This window comes from Mizuhopecten yessoensis, unplaced genomic scaffold (assembly GCF_002113885.1).
Source record: "Mizuhopecten yessoensis strain PY_sf001 unplaced genomic scaffold, ASM211388v2 scaffold716295, whole genome shotgun sequence".
In the NCBI taxonomy this organism is placed as follows: Eukaryota; Metazoa; Mollusca; class Bivalvia; order Pectinida; family Pectinidae; genus Mizuhopecten; species Mizuhopecten yessoensis.
The window spans coordinates 168755-188642 of NW_018480045.1; the positions used below are offsets into that span (position 1 = coordinate 168755).

The 19888-nt window shown below is 36.8% G+C and overlaps 1 protein-coding gene across 1 annotated transcript in view; it reads left to right on the top strand.

The window, feature by feature from the left end:
• The window catches only part of LOC110442740 (ABC transporter G family member 14-like), a 31938-nt gene that overhangs the window by 6197 nt on the left and 5853 nt on the right, over window positions 1-19888 (top strand). The window contains exons 2-12 of the mRNA XM_021486488.1: window positions 4-550; window positions 2804-2973; window positions 3623-3728; window positions 4021-4121; window positions 4549-4710; window positions 4959-5052; window positions 5304-5367; window positions 6105-6202; window positions 6381-6592; window positions 7463-7520; window positions 10983-11197. Of these exons, the coding sequence (XP_021342163.1) occupies window positions 4-550; window positions 2804-2973; window positions 3623-3728; window positions 4021-4121; window positions 4549-4710; window positions 4959-5052; window positions 5304-5367; window positions 6105-6202; window positions 6381-6592; window positions 7463-7520; window positions 10983-11197 (1827 nt within the window). The remainder of the gene's footprint in view (window positions 1-3; window positions 551-2803; window positions 2974-3622; window positions 3729-4020; window positions 4122-4548; window positions 4711-4958; window positions 5053-5303; window positions 5368-6104; window positions 6203-6380; window positions 6593-7462; window positions 7521-10982; window positions 11198-19888) is intronic.

Sequence of the window (19888 nt, forward strand, 5' to 3'; positions counted from 1 at the left end):
CAGTGCTCAGAACCGACAACTACTCAACAGTGCTCAGAACCGACAACCACTCAACAGTGCTCAGAGCTGACAACTACTCAACAGTGCTCAGAACCGACAACTATTCAACAGTGCTCAGAACCGACAACTACTAAACAGTGCTCAGAACCGACAACTACTCAACAGTGCTCAAAACCGACAACTACTCAACAGTGCTCAGAACCGACAACCACTCAACAGTGCTCAGAACCGACAACTACTCAACAGTGCTCAGAACCGACAACTACTCATCAGTGCTCAAAACCGACAACTATTCAACAGTGCTCAGAACTGACAACCACTCAACAGTGCTCAGAACCGACAACTACTAAACAGTACTCAGAACCGACAACCACTCAACAGTGCTCAGAGCTGACAACTACTCAACAGTGCCCAGACCTGTCTACCACTCAACAGTGCTCAGAACTTGTGTTTTCTGATTTGTGTGTTCAAATAAAGTCTACAGAAATATTAAAAGATGTATCCGGATCAGCAAGAAGTGGAGCCATGTTGGCTGTGATGGGACCGAGCGGTAATTAACAAAACTATGAAATAGTAATAATATGTATTAGTATTGAAGTGCATTGATTGCAATAGGTAAATAATTGGCCGATCGATAGCGATCTCTTGCACTGTATATGCCCTACAGAGATAAAATAACAGTTTTGCTTCACTCCAAGCATTCTCTTTGTATTCCGTCAATTTCGTACATAGTAAAGTAATAACCGGCGTCAATATTTTACTTTAAACAACTTTTTCTCAATGAGCCTAGGGTGATGATATTTGGTCAGAAGCAAACTAGGATGAAGGGCTACCAAGCTTGTTCAAATAAATGACTTTTACCTATATTCAAGGTCACAGGGGTCAAATATGTGAAAAAAATTTAAACAACTTCTTCTGAATAACCAAAATGCCCAGGGTGATGATATTTGGATAGTAACATGCTGGGATAAAGGGCTACCAAGTTTGTTCAAATGAATGACCTTGACTTATATTTAAGGTCACAGGGATCAAATATGTTTAAAATCTTTAAACAACTTCTTCTGAATAACCAAGAGGTCTAGGGTAATGATATTTGGTCAGTAATATGCTGGGATGGGCTACCAACTTTGTTCAAACGAATTACCTTGATTTATATTCAATGTCACAGGGGTCAAATATGTTTAAAATCTTTAAACAACTTTTTTTCTGAAAAGCCAAGAGGTCTAGGGTAAGGATATTTGGACAGTATTATACTGGGATGAAGGGCTACCAAGTTTGTTCAAATGAATGACCTTTGCCCATTTTAAAGGTCACAGAGGTCAAATATAATAAATTATTTCATCATCTTCTTCTGAATAACCAGAAGGCCCAGAGTGATGTTATTTGGCCAGGGAAATGCTGGGATGAAGGGTTACCAAATTTGTTCAATTGAATGACCTTGACTTATATTCCAGGTCACAGGGGTCAAATATGTTTAAAATCTTTAAACAACTTCTTTTAAATAACCAAGAGGTCTAGGGTAATGATATTTGATCAGTAATATGCTGGGATGGGCTACCAACTTTGTTCAAACGAATTACCTTGATTTATATTCAAGGTCACAGGGGTCAAATATGTTTAAAACCTTTACACAACTTCCTCTGAATAACCGAACGGCCTAGGATGGTGATATTCTGTCAGTAGCATGCTTGGATAAATGGCTACCAAGTTTGTTGAAATGAATGACCTTTGTCCATATTCATGGTAACAGAGGTCAAATATAATAAATTCTTTCAACAACTTTTTCTGAAAAACCAGAAGGCCGAGGGTGATGATATTTGGTCAGGGACATGCTTGGATGAAAGGCTACCAAGTTCGTTCAAATAAATGAATTTGATTTATATTTAGGGTCACCGGGGTTAAATATGTATAAAACGTTTAAACAACTTCTTTTGAATAACCAAGAGGTCTAAGGTAATGATATTTGGCCAGTAGTATGCTGGAATGAAGGGCTACCAAGTTTGTGCAAATGAATGACCTTGACTGATATTCAATGTCACAGGGGTCAAATATGTGTAAAACATTAAAAGAACTTTTTCTGAATAACCAAGTGGTCTATGGTAATGATATTTGGCTAGTAGCATGCTGGGATGAAAGACTACCAAGTTTGTTCAAATGAATGACCTTGATTTTTAGTCAAGGTCACAGGGGACAAATATTTTTAAAACCTTTACACAACTTCTTGTGAATAACCGAACGGTCTAGGATGATGATATTTAGTCAGTAGCATGCTGGAATTAAGGGCTACCAAGTTTGTTCAAATTAATGATCTTGACAGATATTCAAGGTCACAGGGGACAAATATGTTTAAAACCTTTTAACAACTATTTCTTAATTACCAAACGGTTTAAGATGATGATATTTTGTCAGTAGCATGCTGGGATGAAGAGTTACCAGGTTTGTTCAAATGAATGACCTTGGCAGCTATTCAAGGTCAGAGGGGTCAAATAGGTGTAAAACCTTTAAACAACTTCTTCTGAATAACCAAGAGGCCTAGTGGGATGATATTTGGCTAGTAACATGCTGGGATGAAGGTCACAGGGTCAAATATGTGTAGAACCTTTAAACAACTTCTTCTGAATTACCAGAAGTCATAGGATGATGATATTTAACCTGTTTTCATGGGGGTTGTTCATGGTGTTTTTCTGTTGTTTTATTTGTCTCTTGTTGATTTGTTGTCGTGTTGACTGTGAAACCCATTTTTATTGTTTCCATGTTTACTTTATGATTTTATTATTTGTACATTATTTAATTAATGCTACAGGTTCAGGGAAGACAACTCTTCTTCATTCTCTGGCCGGAAAAGTCAATATTATTTCCGGGGACATAACTCTTAATGGATCACCATTTAACAAGCAACAGCGCCGTCGTCTTGGTTACGTGATGCAGGACGATGTATTCCTTTCCAACCTGACGTTGTGGGAAACACTTTATGTACGTGTCATGATAATGCCACTTAAATAAATATAATCTAGTGATTAGTTAAATGTATTGTTGCATGTGTTTTGTTAATTTTTTAACTTGTTAAATCTGCAGGTAGCACACTTTCTATTCAATTAGAACAAATAATATGTTCATGGTCTATACACTGCAAGAAATGTGGCTTCCTACATTATTATTGTACCTATGTTTTTAGACAAAATGCAAACACTTTTGTTATTTTAGGTGATAAAATAAAATAATGTATAAATGATTATATGTACATCAAGAAAAAGTTGATTAGATAATTCGAAAGCCATTTTTTAGATACCATTATCTGAGTGTGCCGTTCAGACGATAAAAACATTTGTTCGATTCTGATTTTAGACAGTTAAACTTCCTCCCACAGCAAATTGTTATTCGAGTGAGTATTTGGTGTCTTTTTGTGTGACTGTACTTCTATATTAAATGATTGGTAATGTGCTTACCAGAGCAGGCCTACGCTGTACTCGCCCAGAAAACTTGTGTGTAGGTGTTGTTGCCTTTCTATATTCTCATTGTCCTTGCTGACATAATCCGTTTGTGATTCGGCACCGGTTTGCCCCTTTGTGTTTAATTTATAATCATGTATTAATGTACTCTCTTGTTATTGCAATCTTTTTAGTTTACAGCCATGGTACGAGTGTCGGACAGAATTCCTAAGCAGGAGAAGTTGGATCAAATACAAAAGATTGTCACAGCTCTTAAACTTCAGCACTGTCTCAATACAGGTATACTGATACAACACATGTATGTCCCACTAATAAAGCTCGCCGTGTTGTTATTATAGATGATCACACTGTATTCTAATGACAAATACTGTTGTCGCTTCCACAAGTTTACGATGAATCTATAATGCAAACAAATATATTGAATATTTTGAAAATTAAGGTTAGTATGACAGAGTAAACATCCTTTAACTAAATGCTACGTCTTTAATTCTTCCGGGTCAGTGTTATTATTCAGAATATGAGAACCAAGTCGACATTTTTAACTATGAAGCCTCTGTTTCTGTGCTTTAAGTAATTGGAGACATATTCCAGAGGGGGTTATCAGGAGGGGAGAGGAAAAGGACGCACATAGCGTGTGAGTTGTTGACAGATCCGGACATATTCCTCGTAGATGTGAGTGGCTTTAGATGACCGATTCGCTTAAAAGTTGTAATTTATGAATTTGTCAGCCATCCACTGCAATACAAACCAGCATTACTTTGATGAATAATGTTTTTCCATTATTTATTTTGTTTAACTTTGTCCCTGAATATAATTTGTAACATCAATCATAATGATTAACTTCCTTATTTAACGAAATGTCGTCATATTGGATATGCATTTTATTTAGAAAATGTTCAATGATAATGACGTCATTATGTAAATGATGTCACAATTGTCTGAAGAAAACTTTCTTTTTAATAGCTAAAAATGATTAAAAAGTTTATAGTATATATAATGACTGCAAATATAGAGATACATAACAGGTATCGTTATGTTATCAGCCTTGATTATACTCGCTCCATGTTTAGAACAAATAAAAGGGTTCTCGTCTTAATAGGAGCCAACGTCCGGTTTAGACTCGAGTACTGCACACAGTCTGATGGTACAACTGAAGAACTACGCCACGGAGTACAACAAGACTATAGTGGTCACCATTCACCAGCCCTCCAGTAAAATCTTCCACATGTTCTCCTCGTTACTGCTGCTGGTGGAGGGGCAGGTTTGATACTTAAATATTAACTTTATTTTGTTTATTATGGTTGAAAGAGGTAGGAAAACAGGTAGCTCTGTATGTGTTGACGACAATTACTTTCCAAATAATATAATAAAAACAAGACTTTCCGAAATTGCTACACACCTTTTTTGAGTAATTGATTGTATTAGATAAGAAATATACTCATTTATAATACTTTATTATTTTATATATATACTTATTGTTAAGGCTACGAAATCGATTTTTATTTACAGTCGGTGTACTGTGGTCCTGCTCCCTCAGCTATCCCTCACTTCACTTGCCTCGGATTCCCGTATAATTCGCGGTTTAATCCTGCTGACTACTTGTGTAAGTTTGTTAAAAGTCGAGGCGAAGCATCGCTATTAGATGGATTGTATCACTAGTGCTATCACTATTGTCTGAGACTACGAACCACTTCGGTGAAACATGCACATTGTATCAATCAGTCATGCAAATACATTTCTGCTTGAATTATTATTTTAATGACAAGAGATAAAAGAACCCTTATACCATGCTTGGAAATTTTTAAAACTTTCAGTATGCCTTTATATTAAAAAGTTACATAATTGGCTTTTCAGTAGGACTGTTAGATTCAGATGAACTTACCATCAATACAATAAAGACCCGAAGCAAGGAGCTCAGGTAAAACACATTGTGCGTTGGTAAACCTGCTATTATCTGGATAATAGTATTCAAATTAATAAATATCTTAGGAAGAACTGCCAGAGACTCATTTCTATATTTTGCTTTGGTATTCCGTCTTTGCGTATTGCAGAGCTATCTTCTCTTGTGAGCAGGTATTAATTGTTACGTCATTGGTTTGTGTGAGAACATTACGCCGTTTTCACAAAAAATGATGTCGTAACTCTCACAAACCAATGACGTAACAATCATTACATGCTCACAAGAGAAGATAACTCTGCAATACGCAAAGACAGAATAGCCCCAGAAACTCAGATTGACCCTATTTGTTTACATTAAACACATTTATGCTTTTAGTGCTAATCTAAATTTATTCGGCGCTACGGAATAATTTTATATTCTTTTTGAACAATGATTATTTGAAGGCTAGGTGCCGCACGGGTTATCCTCAGGGACATTCAAAGGAATTCTTTATTTCAAAGCTTCGTTTGAGGTATTTTTATAAACACTTTGATATGTAAAACCTTATAAAATCGATCTGGTCGATTTGTTTAAGGTTTAATACACGTCAGAGTTTTTATTGATATTTCCAAATGTTGGAATAAAAACTGCAAGTCCTGCAGTATACTTATTACTGGCAAGACGTACACCTCACAAATAAAAAAATATTGTACAAGGAGCTTTGAACCATTGAACTTTAACGGTTTTCAATGTCTTTTTTATGTTCTCGTTATTAGCAATGCCCAGACTGTGCCAATTGGCTATCCACAGCATCAATGCCAGGACAATAGTACAGCCTCTAGGAGTGACACGGACAAGACAACTGGGGCGTTCGGTAAGATATCATATTTCAATATACAAGAAAGCATTTTCCAAATTTCTGACTGGGCAATCTAATAGTTTAAATAACTATCTTATCATGAATTCAAAATTAATATTCCTTTAAAACAAACTCTTGTTGAACATGCTCTTAACGTGATTCGCGAGTACATACTATCATCTTGGTATCACAGTCTTAGCTCTGGAGGAGAGGGAGACAGCTCGCTGGCTAACATCGTCCTGGAACCAGTTAAAGATGTTGAACTGGAGATCCTATAAGCAAGCGAAAGGAAGAATATTCCAAAAATATGACGTCATACATGCTATCTTGTTGGCTGTCATATTTGGAATGGTGTACTTCCAAATTGAAAACAGCGAAAAGACATTACGAGATAAGATGGGACTGGTATGTAAACTAAATACATTATCTGCTAACATGTGAAGTCCATTTCATTTCCCGAATAAATCTATGAATTCATCATTTTAACAAATTTGGTTGACAAAGATGTAATACACAGCATGATTTAATACTAGGTAAAATCCAAGATCGATTTTCTCAAGTACGTTTGCAAATATGATTAATAAAATTAACAGTTTGCATTGACATTAATACGATTAAGAATGCAATAAACCGACAAGACACAAAACAAGCTCCCCATGGGCAAGTTCTAGGATACAAACACACACACAATTATGTCACCCTGGTAAAAACTCTAGCCGCTTCCTACCGACTCAACTAGGGTGTCATTAAAACGTCTTTACATTGATGCACAACGTTGGGCCCCAGGAAATAACGACAAAAAAGGCATAGCTGTTCTATCCTTGAGAGGGAGTATGTCACCCTGGGGACTAACCCTTTCCCGTTCGACAAGACTGGGGACAATATATCGGTAGCGCAATCAATAGAGCACCAGGCTTGTACACCGGTGGTCCCGAGTTTGACCCTAAGCGGAAGCATCAAAAAACAGTTACTGCTGTAACATGAATGAAAGAAACTTTATTCATTCGATCTAAGCACTAAACAAATATTATTACAGATGAATCAATTATCGTTAACGATGAGAACAAGAAATTCTTACGGGAAAACCATTTCTAGATTTGTCTAGTTTGTGACGTCTCCTACGTCCCTAAATGACCTTAGCTCTTGGTAGGACATGAATCAAAATACACCGGGGATCTATCGCTAATTTCAGTATAGTATCAATATGTCTACTGAGGCAGTCCACTAAAACCATCGTCCTATAATATATGTCACCCTAACATTTTTTATTTATAGGTTTGCATTTCTCTTCTGCATTGGGAGTTTCAAATCACTGTTTCAACGATACTGAGTTGTAAGTAATATTTTGTTAACCTTATCATGCTAGCCGTAAGTAATATTTTGTTTACCTTCGCATGCTAGCCGTAAGTAGCATTTTGTTGACCTTATCATGCTAGCCGTAAGTAGCATTTTGTTGACCGTATCATCCTAGCCGTAAGTAATATTTGTTGACCGTATCATGCTAGCCGTAAGTTATATTTTGTTGACCTTATCATGCTAACCGGAAGTAATATTTTGTTAATCTTATCATCATAGCCGTAAGTAATATGTTGTTAATCTTATCATGCTAGCCGTGAGTAATATTTTGTTGACCTTATCATGCTAGCCGTAAGTAATATTTTGTTGACCTCATCATGCTAACCGTAAGTAATATTTTGTTATTCTTATCATGATAGCCGTAAGTAATATTTTGTTGACCTTATCATGGTAGCCGTAAGTAATATTTTGTTGACCTCATCATGCTAACCGTAAGTAATATTTTGTTGACCTCATCATGGTAGCCGTAAGATGCTAGCCGTAAGTAACATTTTGTTCACCTTATCATGCTAGCCGTACGTTATATTTTGTTGACCGTATCATAATAGCCGTAAGTAAATTTTGTTGACCGTATCATGCTAGCCGTAAATAGCATTTTGTTGACCGTATCATGCTAGCCGTAAGTAATATTTTGTTGACCTTATCATGCTAGCCGTAAGTAATATTGTGTTGACCGTATCATAATAGCCGTAAGTAAATTTTGTTGACCGTATCATGCTAGCCTTAAGTAATATTTTGTTGACCGGATCGTACTAGCCGTAAGTAAATTTGGTTGACCTTATCATGCTAGCCGTACGTAATATTTTGTGGACCTCATCATGCTAGACGTAAGTAATATTTTGTTGACCTCATCATATTAGCCGTAAGATGCTAGCCGTAAGTAACATTTTGTTCACCTTATCATGATAGCCGTAAGTTATATTTTGGTGACCTTATCATGCTTGGCGTAAGTTATATTTTCTCCACCTTATCATGCTAGCCGTACATAGCATTTTGTTGACCGTATTATGCTAGCCGTAAATAGCATTTTGTTGACCTTATCATAATAGCCGTAAGGAAATTTTGTTGACCGTATCATGCTAGCCGTAAGTAATATTTTGTTGACTGTATCATGCTAGCCGTACGTTTTATTTTGTTAACCTTATCATGCTTGCCGTAAGTTATATTTTGTTGACCTTATCATGCTAGCGTATGTTATATTTTGTTGACCGTATCATGCTAGCCGTACGTTTCATTTTGTTAACCTTATCATGCTTGCCGTAAGTTATATTTTGTTGACCTTATCATGCTAGCGTATGTTATATTTTGTTGACCTTGTCATGCTAGCATTAAGTTATATTTTGTTGACCGTATCATGCTAGTCGTAAGTAATATTTTGGTGACCTTATCATGCTAGCCGTAAGTAGCATTTTGTTAACCGTATCATGCTAGCCGTGAGTAGCATTTTGTTGACCGTATCATGCTAGCTGTCAGTAACATTTTGTTAACCTTATCAAGCTAGCCGTAAGTAACATTTTGTTGACCTTATCATGCTAGCCGTAAAAAGCATTTTGTTGACCGTATTATGCTAGCCGTAAGTAACATTTTGTTCACCTTATCATGCTAGCCGTACGTTATATTTTGTTGACCGTATCATGCTAGCCGTAAGAAATATTTGTTTACCGAAGCATGCTAGCCCTAAATAATATTTGTTGACCGTATCATGCTAGCCATAAGTAATATTGTGTTGACCGTATCATAATAGCCGTAAGTAAATTTTGTTGACCGTATCATGCTAGCCGTAAATAGCATTTTGTTGACCGTATCATGCTAGCCGTACGTTTTATTTTGTTGACCTTATCATGCTTGCGTATGTTATATTTTGTTGACCTTGTCATGCTAGCGTATGTTATATTTTGTTGACCTTGTCATGCTAGCCGTAAGTTATATTTTGTTGACCGTATCATGCTAGTCGTAAGTAATATTTTGTTGACCTTATCATGCTAGCCGTAAGTAGCATTTTGTTAACCGTATCATGCTAGCCGTGAGTAGCACTTTGTTGACCGTATCATGCTTGCCGTAATTAGCATTTTGTTGACCGTATCATGCTAGCTGTCAGTAACATTTTGTTGACCTTATCAAGCTAGCCGTAAGTAACATTTTGTTGACCTTATCATGCTAGCCGTAAATAGCATTTTGTTGACCGTATTATGCTAGCCGTAAGTAACATTTTGTTCACCTTATCATGCTAGTCGTACGTTAAATTTTGTTGACCGTATCATACTAGCCGTAAGTTATATTTTGTTGACCGTATCATGCTAGCCGTAAGTAATGTTTTGTTGACCGTACCATGCTAGCCGTAAGTAACATTTGTTGACCTTAGCATGCTAGCCGTAAGTAATATTTGTTGACCGCATCATGCTAGCCGTAAGTAATATTTTGTTAACCTTATCATGCTAGCCGTACGTTATATTTTGTTGACCGTATCATACTAGCCGTAAGTTATATTTTGTTGACCGTATCATGCTAGCCGTAAGTAATATTTTGTTGACCTAACGTTATTTGTTCCCACACTTTTACATCTACAGTAACACATCTCTAACAGGCTCGTTTACTGACATGCTTAATGAAAAACTATATTTAACTCATTACATTTCATATCGGTTAGATTTTAAGGATATCTTCTTATTAAAATATAGAGCTATGGTCGAGTGGCGCAGCGGATAACGAACTTCCCTTTCATCAAAGCGGCCGAGTACGATTAACGAATCGGACGTGAAAAAATACATATAGGGCCAACTCCCCGTCCACATGGGTTTTCATCGGCTTCGCCAGTTTCTTCCCGCATTAAACCCGAGCTATAACATCCGGGCTATAACATCCGGGCCAACAAGAGTGATTAATATAAGTGGAGATAACTTATTTCATTATTATTTTAAAATTAAATAAAGTTGATATTTTTAAAGGAATTAACTCGGATATAACTCTAAGCATTACAGTTATCATGCAATTGCTTTTGGTAGAGTATTTCGAAATAGTACCAATGAAAGCATTTGTTTCTTTCAGCTTACATTATTTTCACAAATTTAATAGACGCATTAAGTCCCGTTAGTATAAACATATGTCTCTATTATATGATATTTCTTCCTTCTGTCAGTGACTACAATCAGTTCCCCTGGTGTTTGTCACATAATCTGGTGCTGATGAAGCAAATACATATTTGCATGTGTTATAAGCTATTGGTTCTTATCAATCGGCTATATCTAGCATAAAACTTTTGTTATTTTCTATGCATACCCCATGATATTCCAAAACAACGTCACCTTATGTCATTCCTGTCTAGCAGCACTGGTTATTTTTTAACTTATATAGTATTATCTATCTCATCATAACTTAATTTACTCAGGAAGATTTTAATCGCTGTAATACAATAACTTGTCGACTTTTATTGTTGTTACAGACTCCGCTGATAGAGATGTTGTCTGGAAGGAGAGAACAGTTGGAGCCTACAGTCTGTCCATCTTCTATCTGTCCAAACTAACAAGTGAACTACCCCTACTACTGGTCATACCGACCCTGTTTAACACGGCCGTGTACTGGACAGCTGGTCTCGGAGGTGTGGTCGGTTACTTCGTCTATTGTAGTATCGGAATCCTTAACTGTCTTTTGATACAGGTGAGTTAAATATCTTGTAGTGATATTTGATGTGTCATTTTGATGTTTGTCTCGAAAAGACTTTGTAATGTATACGCATTTTAATATAAGGGAATTCAAACACGCTAGATCATTGCATACTAAAAAACAAAATTGATAATTTTTCAAAACACGAGGAGAAAATTTCGCTCAAAGTTGATACAAAAAACAACAGCAGGAGATAAGGAGACAACAAAACAAAGACAACAGCAGAAGATAAGGAGACAACAAAACAAAGACAACAGAAGGAGATAAGGAGACAACAAAACAAAGACAACAGCAGAAGATAAGGAGACAACAAAACAAAGACAACAGCAGAAGATTAGGAGACAACAAAACAAAGACAACAGCAGGAGATAAGGAGACAACAAAACAAAGACAACAGCAGGAGATAAGGAGACAACAAAACAAAGACAACAGCAGGAGATAAGGAGACAACAAAACAAAGACAACAGCAGGAGATAAGGAGACAACAAAACAAAGACAACAGCAGGAGATAAGGAGACAACAAAACAAAGACAACAGCAGGAGATAAGGAGACAACAAAACAAAGACAACAGCAGGAGATAAGGAGACAACAAAACAAAGACAACAGCAGGAGATAAGGAGACAACAAAACAAAGACAACAGCAGGAGATAAGGAGACAACAAAACAAAGACAACAGCAGGAGATAAGGAGACAACAAAACAAAGACAACAGCAGGAGATAAGGAGACAACAAAACAAAGACAACAGCAGGAGATTAGGAGACAACAAAACAAAGTCAACAGCAGGAGATAAGGAGACAACAAAACAAAGACAACAGCAGAAGATTAGGAGACAACAAAACAAAGACAACAGGATGAGAGGAGACACCAAAATAATGACAACAAAAGGAAATGAAGAGACACCGAAACAAAGACAATAGCAGGCATTTTGGAAACAGCAAAACAAAGACAAAAAGCGTGAAATAAGGAGACAACAAAACAAACTTACAAAGACATTAGCAGGAGATAAGGATACACCATGCAAAGACAACAGCAGGAGATAAGGACCCTGAGAGAGATTAGCCCTGCGCTAATTAATCAGATTTTTAATCCTCAATGAATAACGTTTATTATTTTTATTATTATCATTATTACAAGCTAACCGAGACATAACATATATAATATTGTTCATGTCTGCAACAGCAAACAAAGGAATACACAGATTTAATTATGAAAATAAATGCAAATATAGAAAATAGGTAGACAGGTTTAGGTTTTCCTTTGTCAATAATGTTACATTATCTTCAAATATATATATAATCGCATTGAAATGGAATATAATTGTCAGGAAAGAAGCATCTCTTTTTAAGGACTTGAGTATCAGGTCAGGTATGGTTATGGAGTTGCAATTTCAACTATTTCTTTTTCATGATGCACGCCTTAATCCCAAGGTTCAGGGGCTGCACCCTGGAACCATTGTGGTAGCATATGTGTAAACTTTTCATGCCCAGCAATTGTATTGTATAGCGTTAGTATTTCTACTGTTAACATGTTATAAATATCAAATTGGTCAGCAGGACCACAATCAATCATAGTTTCACTAGTACTAGTGCAGTAAATGTCTTTCCATGGCCAACAAACAAAGGTTAAATATCTCAATCAGTATTTGAAATTGAGGTCAAAGGTCAAAAGACAAATTGACCTTTTTACAACAGCTGAGATACGCTTCACTGAAACCTTTATTTCGGTACTTCATATCAAGGTCATCCAAAGTCCTCGTTTTAGGATGAACATGCCGACATCCTATGATGTTTCTATATAAAAGGTGTGAAAGCAATTCATCAAACAGTCGTCGACCTATGCTCTGGAAACCATTATTTCAGTAATCGAGTTCAAGGTCAAAGGTGAAATTGAGGTCACAGTGACCTTGCTTTTTGGATGCCACACACCGCCTGATTATGGACCTAGACACAAAGTTTGATGCCCATTCATGAAACAGTGGCTGAGATAATGAGAAATGTTCTAAAACTCATTATTTTAGTACGGGAGGTGAAGGTCAAATTGAGGCAACAGTGACTTTGTTTAAGGATGCGACACATCGCCTTCCCATGATGTACCTATATAAAATGTTTGATGCCCATTTATGAAACAGCAGCTAGCATATTGTCTGAAAACAATTATTTCAGTAATCAAGTTTAAGGTCAAAGGTCAAATTGAGGTCACAGTGACCTTATTTAGGATGTGAGGTACCACATTCCCATGAACTTCATATGAAACAGTTTGATGCCATTTATTGTAAAAGCAGCTTGTCATTTTAATGACAAAGTGTTTTGTCATGACAGGCAGACTGAGCTTTTTAAGGTGGACATGTACTTATTAACTGAAGTTATATCTTTACCAGTGTACAGATTTTTAAAACTAATTTAACACGTAACTAATCTTCTATGCATTACCAGAAAACTATTTTTATATTTTATATATTTCCTTAACCATACTTATGTAGACAAGTGGAACTGGACTGGGTTATTTGCCTGCCACCAGGTAGCTCAGTCGGTGCTATTAGTAGATTTCAGAGCGTTCTGGATTCGAATCCCAGTCTGGCAGTGCATTTTGTGCCCAAATAAATAGACCCAAAGAAGGTGGTAGAGGTCAAGTCCCGTGAGTGTTCGGGGTCGATTTAAGACTTCAGTGAGGAAGCTAGGGAAGAATGTAGCAAAATTGAACTGGGTTGTTCGCCGGTGACAAGGTAGCTGCTAGAGAGCCAAGAGTTCGAATACCTGTAGTCTTGCTGTGTATTTTGAATATCCCTCTCCTTTTAGTGTAAAACTAAGATTTTACCAATTATGTAGGGAAATTTGGTTCAGGAGAGCTTATAGTTATTAACCTACTACATAGGAATGATCTGTGTTGTATCTATAGTGCATGCATGTTGATTACAGCACTCAACTTATGTTCAAATCCATCATAGGCATTCAAATATTTTGTAATATCAGTATACGTTTTGATCTATGAGGCGCCATAAACTTAAATCTACATGGAGGTTTTGAAAGTAAACAGTCTTTCATTTTCTCAAATTTATCATACATAAAAATACACTCTTGTTGCCTCAAAAACATGTTTTAACTTAAATAGACGAAAATAAGATCTAATATGGTAATTGTCAAATATTGTTTTCTTAATGTGGTTGTTATGGCTGTAATTTGTAAGAAATCTGAATGACATCTATATGCTTCGATGTTTAAAGAGATTTAAAACATATCTGGTGAATCTTACTATGACTTTCATGTTCTCAAATTTATCATACACACAAAAATACGCTCTTGTCACATCAATAGAATGTTTTAACTTAAAGTGGCGAAAATAAGATCTAATATGATAATTGTCAAATATTTTCTTTTTAATGAGGTTGTTATGGCTGTAGTTTGCAAGAAGTCTGAATGACATCTATACGCTCAGATGCTTAAAGAGCTTTAAAACATATCTGGTGAATCTTACTATGACGATGCAGTCGCGTTTTCAGTCCATGCAGTCCAGTTCAATTGTGTTATAAAAGAAGACATTTTTTTGCTAAAGCTCACCACATGGATGCAATTATCAATTTACTCTTAAAAATATATCAAACAGGAGAGGTATAATAGGCTGGGAAGGTCTTTGTATCAGGAAATCATATTTTCTTAAAAGGCGTTTGATAGTAGAGACTAGTCCATGGTATTGGAGAAAGTTTGTGTTGGTTTGTTAAATCCAGATATGTTTACACAGAAATGTTAATTTATTAGTAAGATATAAACATACACCTCACTATATATATTTGATTGATCCTTGAATACATTAACATGACATATATATACACACACACACACACAATTAAAACTATTCGTGGTTCAACATAACACCCACCACCTTCACCATTATTTAAACTCACCATCACAACATTCATCATCATCAACATACAATAGAATGGCATCATCATCATTACACTCAGTCATTCTCATGCTGCCATAATGACACTCACCATCAACATTATCATCATGTCATAAAAATTTCATAAAAATAAAATGACATCACCATCTTTACACTCAGTAATCCTCCTCATCCTCATTGTGTCATCAGCATCATCATCATCATCATCATCATCATCATCGTCATCTCATATTGTGCTTGTCATTTTGAAAGACATAACTGTTTTTACTGATTTATATACGAAACATACAGATTCTCATAATCATCTGAGTTTTTACTCAAACCATTCTAAACATGTTAAAATGATTATTCCTTTTAATTAGCATCGTGTATCATTACTATAGTGAGTAATAAAATTTCAATGAAGAAAAGGCTTGATGAACTTACTACATGTTTGAAATCTCAAGGATATCCTGAGAGTATTGTTGAAAAAGGTAAAAGTATTGCTTTTACTCATTCACCCCTGAAGACACATTTGAACTCTTCCGATTCAAAGGTTGGAATAGTTCATTATGAAATGTCAGGGGTGAATGGGTTAATAAACAGCAAAAGACAACTTAACAAGAGGCCCAGGGGCCTTAATAGCTCACCTGGTATTTTATTTTTCAATTTAAAACCTGCTGAGTACCATTCAGGTTTATCAAAGGAGTACAAGTAACAAAGTTGCATCTTCCATTTATAAATATTCAATTCCCTTTGCCCAAAGATTCTCTAAAACAAGTTTGGTTAGGTTAAAATCCCTTCAACGGTACAGAAGGAGAAGGATCTTTAATGTTTTCCCAGTTCCCCTAATGGGCCCCACTAATCTGCCCCAAAGAAGGGGAATCCACACACCTCAGTTTAAACAAAATTGATTCTTTTCTCCCTAAGCATGCTTCAGACTGCATTTGGTTTAAATCCCTTCACTTGTATAGTAGGAGAAAAAAAATCCTCTATTTCCCCTATTGGGCCCCGCTCCTATGCCGCCAGAAGGCCCACACCCTCCGTTTATACAAACTTGAGTCTCCTTTGTCCAAAGATGCTCTAGGACAAATTTGGTCAAAATCCTTCAATTGGTTGAGGAGAAGATTTTTAAAGATTTACCTATTTTCCCCTATTTGGCCCCGTCCCTCTGCCCCCAGGGGGACCATACCCTCCGTTCATACAAAACTGAGAACCCTTTGGCCAATGATGCTCCAGACCAAATTTGGTCAAAATCCCTTCATCGGTACAAAAGGAGAAGGATATTTGATGTTTTCCTCTATTTCCCCTAATGGGCCCCACCCATCTGCCCTTAGAAGGAGGCCCACACACCTCAGTTTATACAAAATTGATTCTTTTGTCCCTAATCATGCTTCAGACTGCATTTGGTTAAAATCCCTTCACTTGTATAGCAGGAGAAAAAAAATCCTCTATTTCCCCTATTGGGCCCCGCCCCTCCGCCCCCAGAGGGGCCACACCCTCCGTTTATACAAACTTGAGTCTTCTTTGTCCAAAGATGCTCTAGGACAAATTTGGTCAAAATCCTTCAATTGGTTGAGAAGAAGAACATTTTTAAAGATTTACCTTTTTTCCCCTTATTTAGCCCCGCCCCTCTGCCCCGAGGGGGGGCTATACCGTCCGTTTATACAAAACTGAGAACCCTTTGGCCAATGATGCTCCTGACCAAGCTTCAGACTGCATTTGGTTTAAATCCCTTCACTTGTATAGTAGGAGAGAAAAAATCCTCTACTTCCCCTATTTGGCCCCGCCCCTCTGCCCCCAAAGAGGCCACACCCTCCGTTTATACAAACTTGAGTCTCCTTTGTCCAAAGATGCTCTAGGACAAATTTGGTCAAAATCCTTCTATTGGTTGAGAAGAAGAAGATTTTTAAAGATTTACCTATTTTCCCCCTATTTGGCCCCGCCCCTCTGCCCCCAGGGGGGGTTATACTCTCCGTTTATACAAAACTGAGAACCCTTTGGCCAATGATGCTCCTGACCAAATTTGGTCAAAATCCTCTGAGCCATTCAGGACAAGTAGCATTTTAAAGGAAAAAGTTGACGGACGCCGGACGACAGACGCCGGACGCTGCACCATGGGATAAGCTCACTTGGCCCTTCGGGCCAGGTGAGCTAAAAATCTTAAACGTATTCTAACTAGATCAAGGTTTGAAAGTAATCATCTAAATGCTTGTGTATCAAAATATAATCCACCTCGTCGTGGTACTTGTAACCTTATTATAGAAGGAAGTGGTGTTAAGTTCAACAAGGTTACCGCGAGCGGTATATAATACGCCCGTCACACATTGAATGAGCAGTTGTTTGTATGATTGAAATATATGAAGTATTTGTGAGTAATTGATATTAAAAGAGAAATAATTCAACATAACTGGTAGATCAATGAGTGCAATACAACATCATGGAACGCATGCATCGCATTTATGAAATCAAGGGGAATAACTCCAATAATTACGGTCATATAATAATGGTTATCAAACTTGTCCAAGCTTCTACGGTAATTAACCTTGTTGTGAAGTTTGAATTTAATCCGTTAATAATTACCCGAGATATCGAGCGGACACTGTTTCGGCAAATCCATAAAGGGGCATAACTCCAGAAATTATGGTCGGATAATGGCGGTTATCGAAATTGTCCGAGCTTTCATGGTAATTAACCTTGTTGTGAAGTTTGAATTTAATCCGTTAATAATTACCCGAGATATCGAGCGGACACTGTTTCGGCAAATCCATAAAAACCTTGTTGTGAAGTTTGAAGTTAATCCGTTCATAATTACTCGAGATATCGAGCGAACATCGTTCGCCCTCCCGCCCGCTCACGTGATAACATAATACGTCCCCGTCTTCGACGGGCGTATACAAATGGTTTTAACTTTAAGGTTAAAAAACATATGAATTGTAAGTCTAGTAATGTAATTTACGCAATGATTTGTAACAATAGTTCTGAATTTTATATCGGTCAAACGGACGGTGAGCTACGAACAAGAAGGACTGTACATAGACAGCAAATACGACAGCTTACGATTTTTATAAACAGTTAATTTACACATACACGCTTGTGCTGATGCCAAATTTAAAATATTTCCTATTTATCAAATGAACAAAGCAGACGTAATCAAACGTTAGGCTAAGGAAGCTTAATTCATCAGACTTCTTAGACCCTGTTTGAACAGTACTGTTTGGTAGAGGTAGAGAGTACTTCTGCATTTGAAAGGATGTACATACGCGAGTTCCGATCAGTGTTTTTTATCGTTTTTTCTTCGTCTATTGCAGAAGAGTTGTGTTTTTTATCGTTTTTTCTTTGTCTACAGAAGAGTTATATTTGTAAAATTACGCTTCCCTAATTGAGCCGTTGTAGTGACAGTAATGTAATGGCCCCGAGTTCGCCCCGCACAGGGATTTTTTTAATTCATAAATAGTAATATTAATAGTAATTCTAAATCATTAAATGAATAGTACTCTTTACCTTAAGACCATCATTATGTATTTATATTGCTGTGATATCGCTATGGGAGGTACGCAGTTTATGACGTCATCATATCTACTTCAAATAAACAAGTCTGAAGGATCTATTTCACAAGATGAAAGTACTTAAGACTCGTTTAGATTTTTTCTTTTCATATTATTTCTTCGCCTGTAAGGATATTTTTTTAGGCGGATTGCTCGAGTGGTTAACACACACCTCCAACAACCCAGGTGGAGTATAAATTGGTCGGGGGTGTATGTCGGCGATTTTTTACAGGTCCAGGGTGAATATTTTGGTAAAATTACTTTTATATATCGCATAGTGTATATCGTTAAGAGTTGTCTTTTCCTGACTTTTAACCGTTTTGTAAACAGATAAAACATTAAACATTAACAGCATTTGAAATATTTTCATGACAGAATATATATAAAAATTCAAAGAATTCACATGAGACGGTGATTGTTTTTTATTGTCTGTGTTATAAATGGAAAATTAATTACATAAAATATTCACCCCGGACATGCAAAAAGATGGCAGACACTTTATCTCGGGCAGTTTTAGCTGAAATAGAACTGATTAAAAACGCTGAGTGACGATTCATGCTAATCGAGGGTCTAATAATGTTCGCGGCATCGATAAATAACAATAGGTAGAGTGTAATCCGTTTATTTGTTCCGATTTTTGCAACTTTTGTGATTGTTTACATTGGCGGCGTTGCATACCTGTACTCTTTTTTTTATAGTAATACCCTTATCTTTTTATCACATAATGCGCTGTGTTATCCAGTGAATATACCAATGCATATTTGTTTGCGTATTAACCCATGAAAGATGACCTACCAGCCCTGTGATTGGTTGTAACTTTCAATTGTTTTAATTATGATGTCACGCTTAGGACAAGTACATGACGTCACACACTTACGCATTGGAGTCAAAATGGCTGCTTTTTAGCCCACCATCATCTGATGGTGGGCTATTCAAATCACCCTGCGTCCGTGGTCCGTCGTCCGTCCGTCGTCCGTCGTCCGTCCGTAAACAATTCTTGTTATCGGTATTTCTTAAGAAGGACCAAAGGGATCTTTCTCAAATTGTATATGCAGGTTCCCCTTGGTCCTTAGCTGTGTAGGGCAACTTTTGAGACTGATCGGATAAACAACATGGCCGACAGGCAGCCATCTTGGATTTATCGTTTTTTTCTTTGTCTACAGAAGAGTTATATTTGTAAAATTACGCTTCCCTAACTGAGCCGTTGTAGTGACAGCAATGTAATAGTCCCGAGTTCGCCCCACACAGGGATTTTTTTT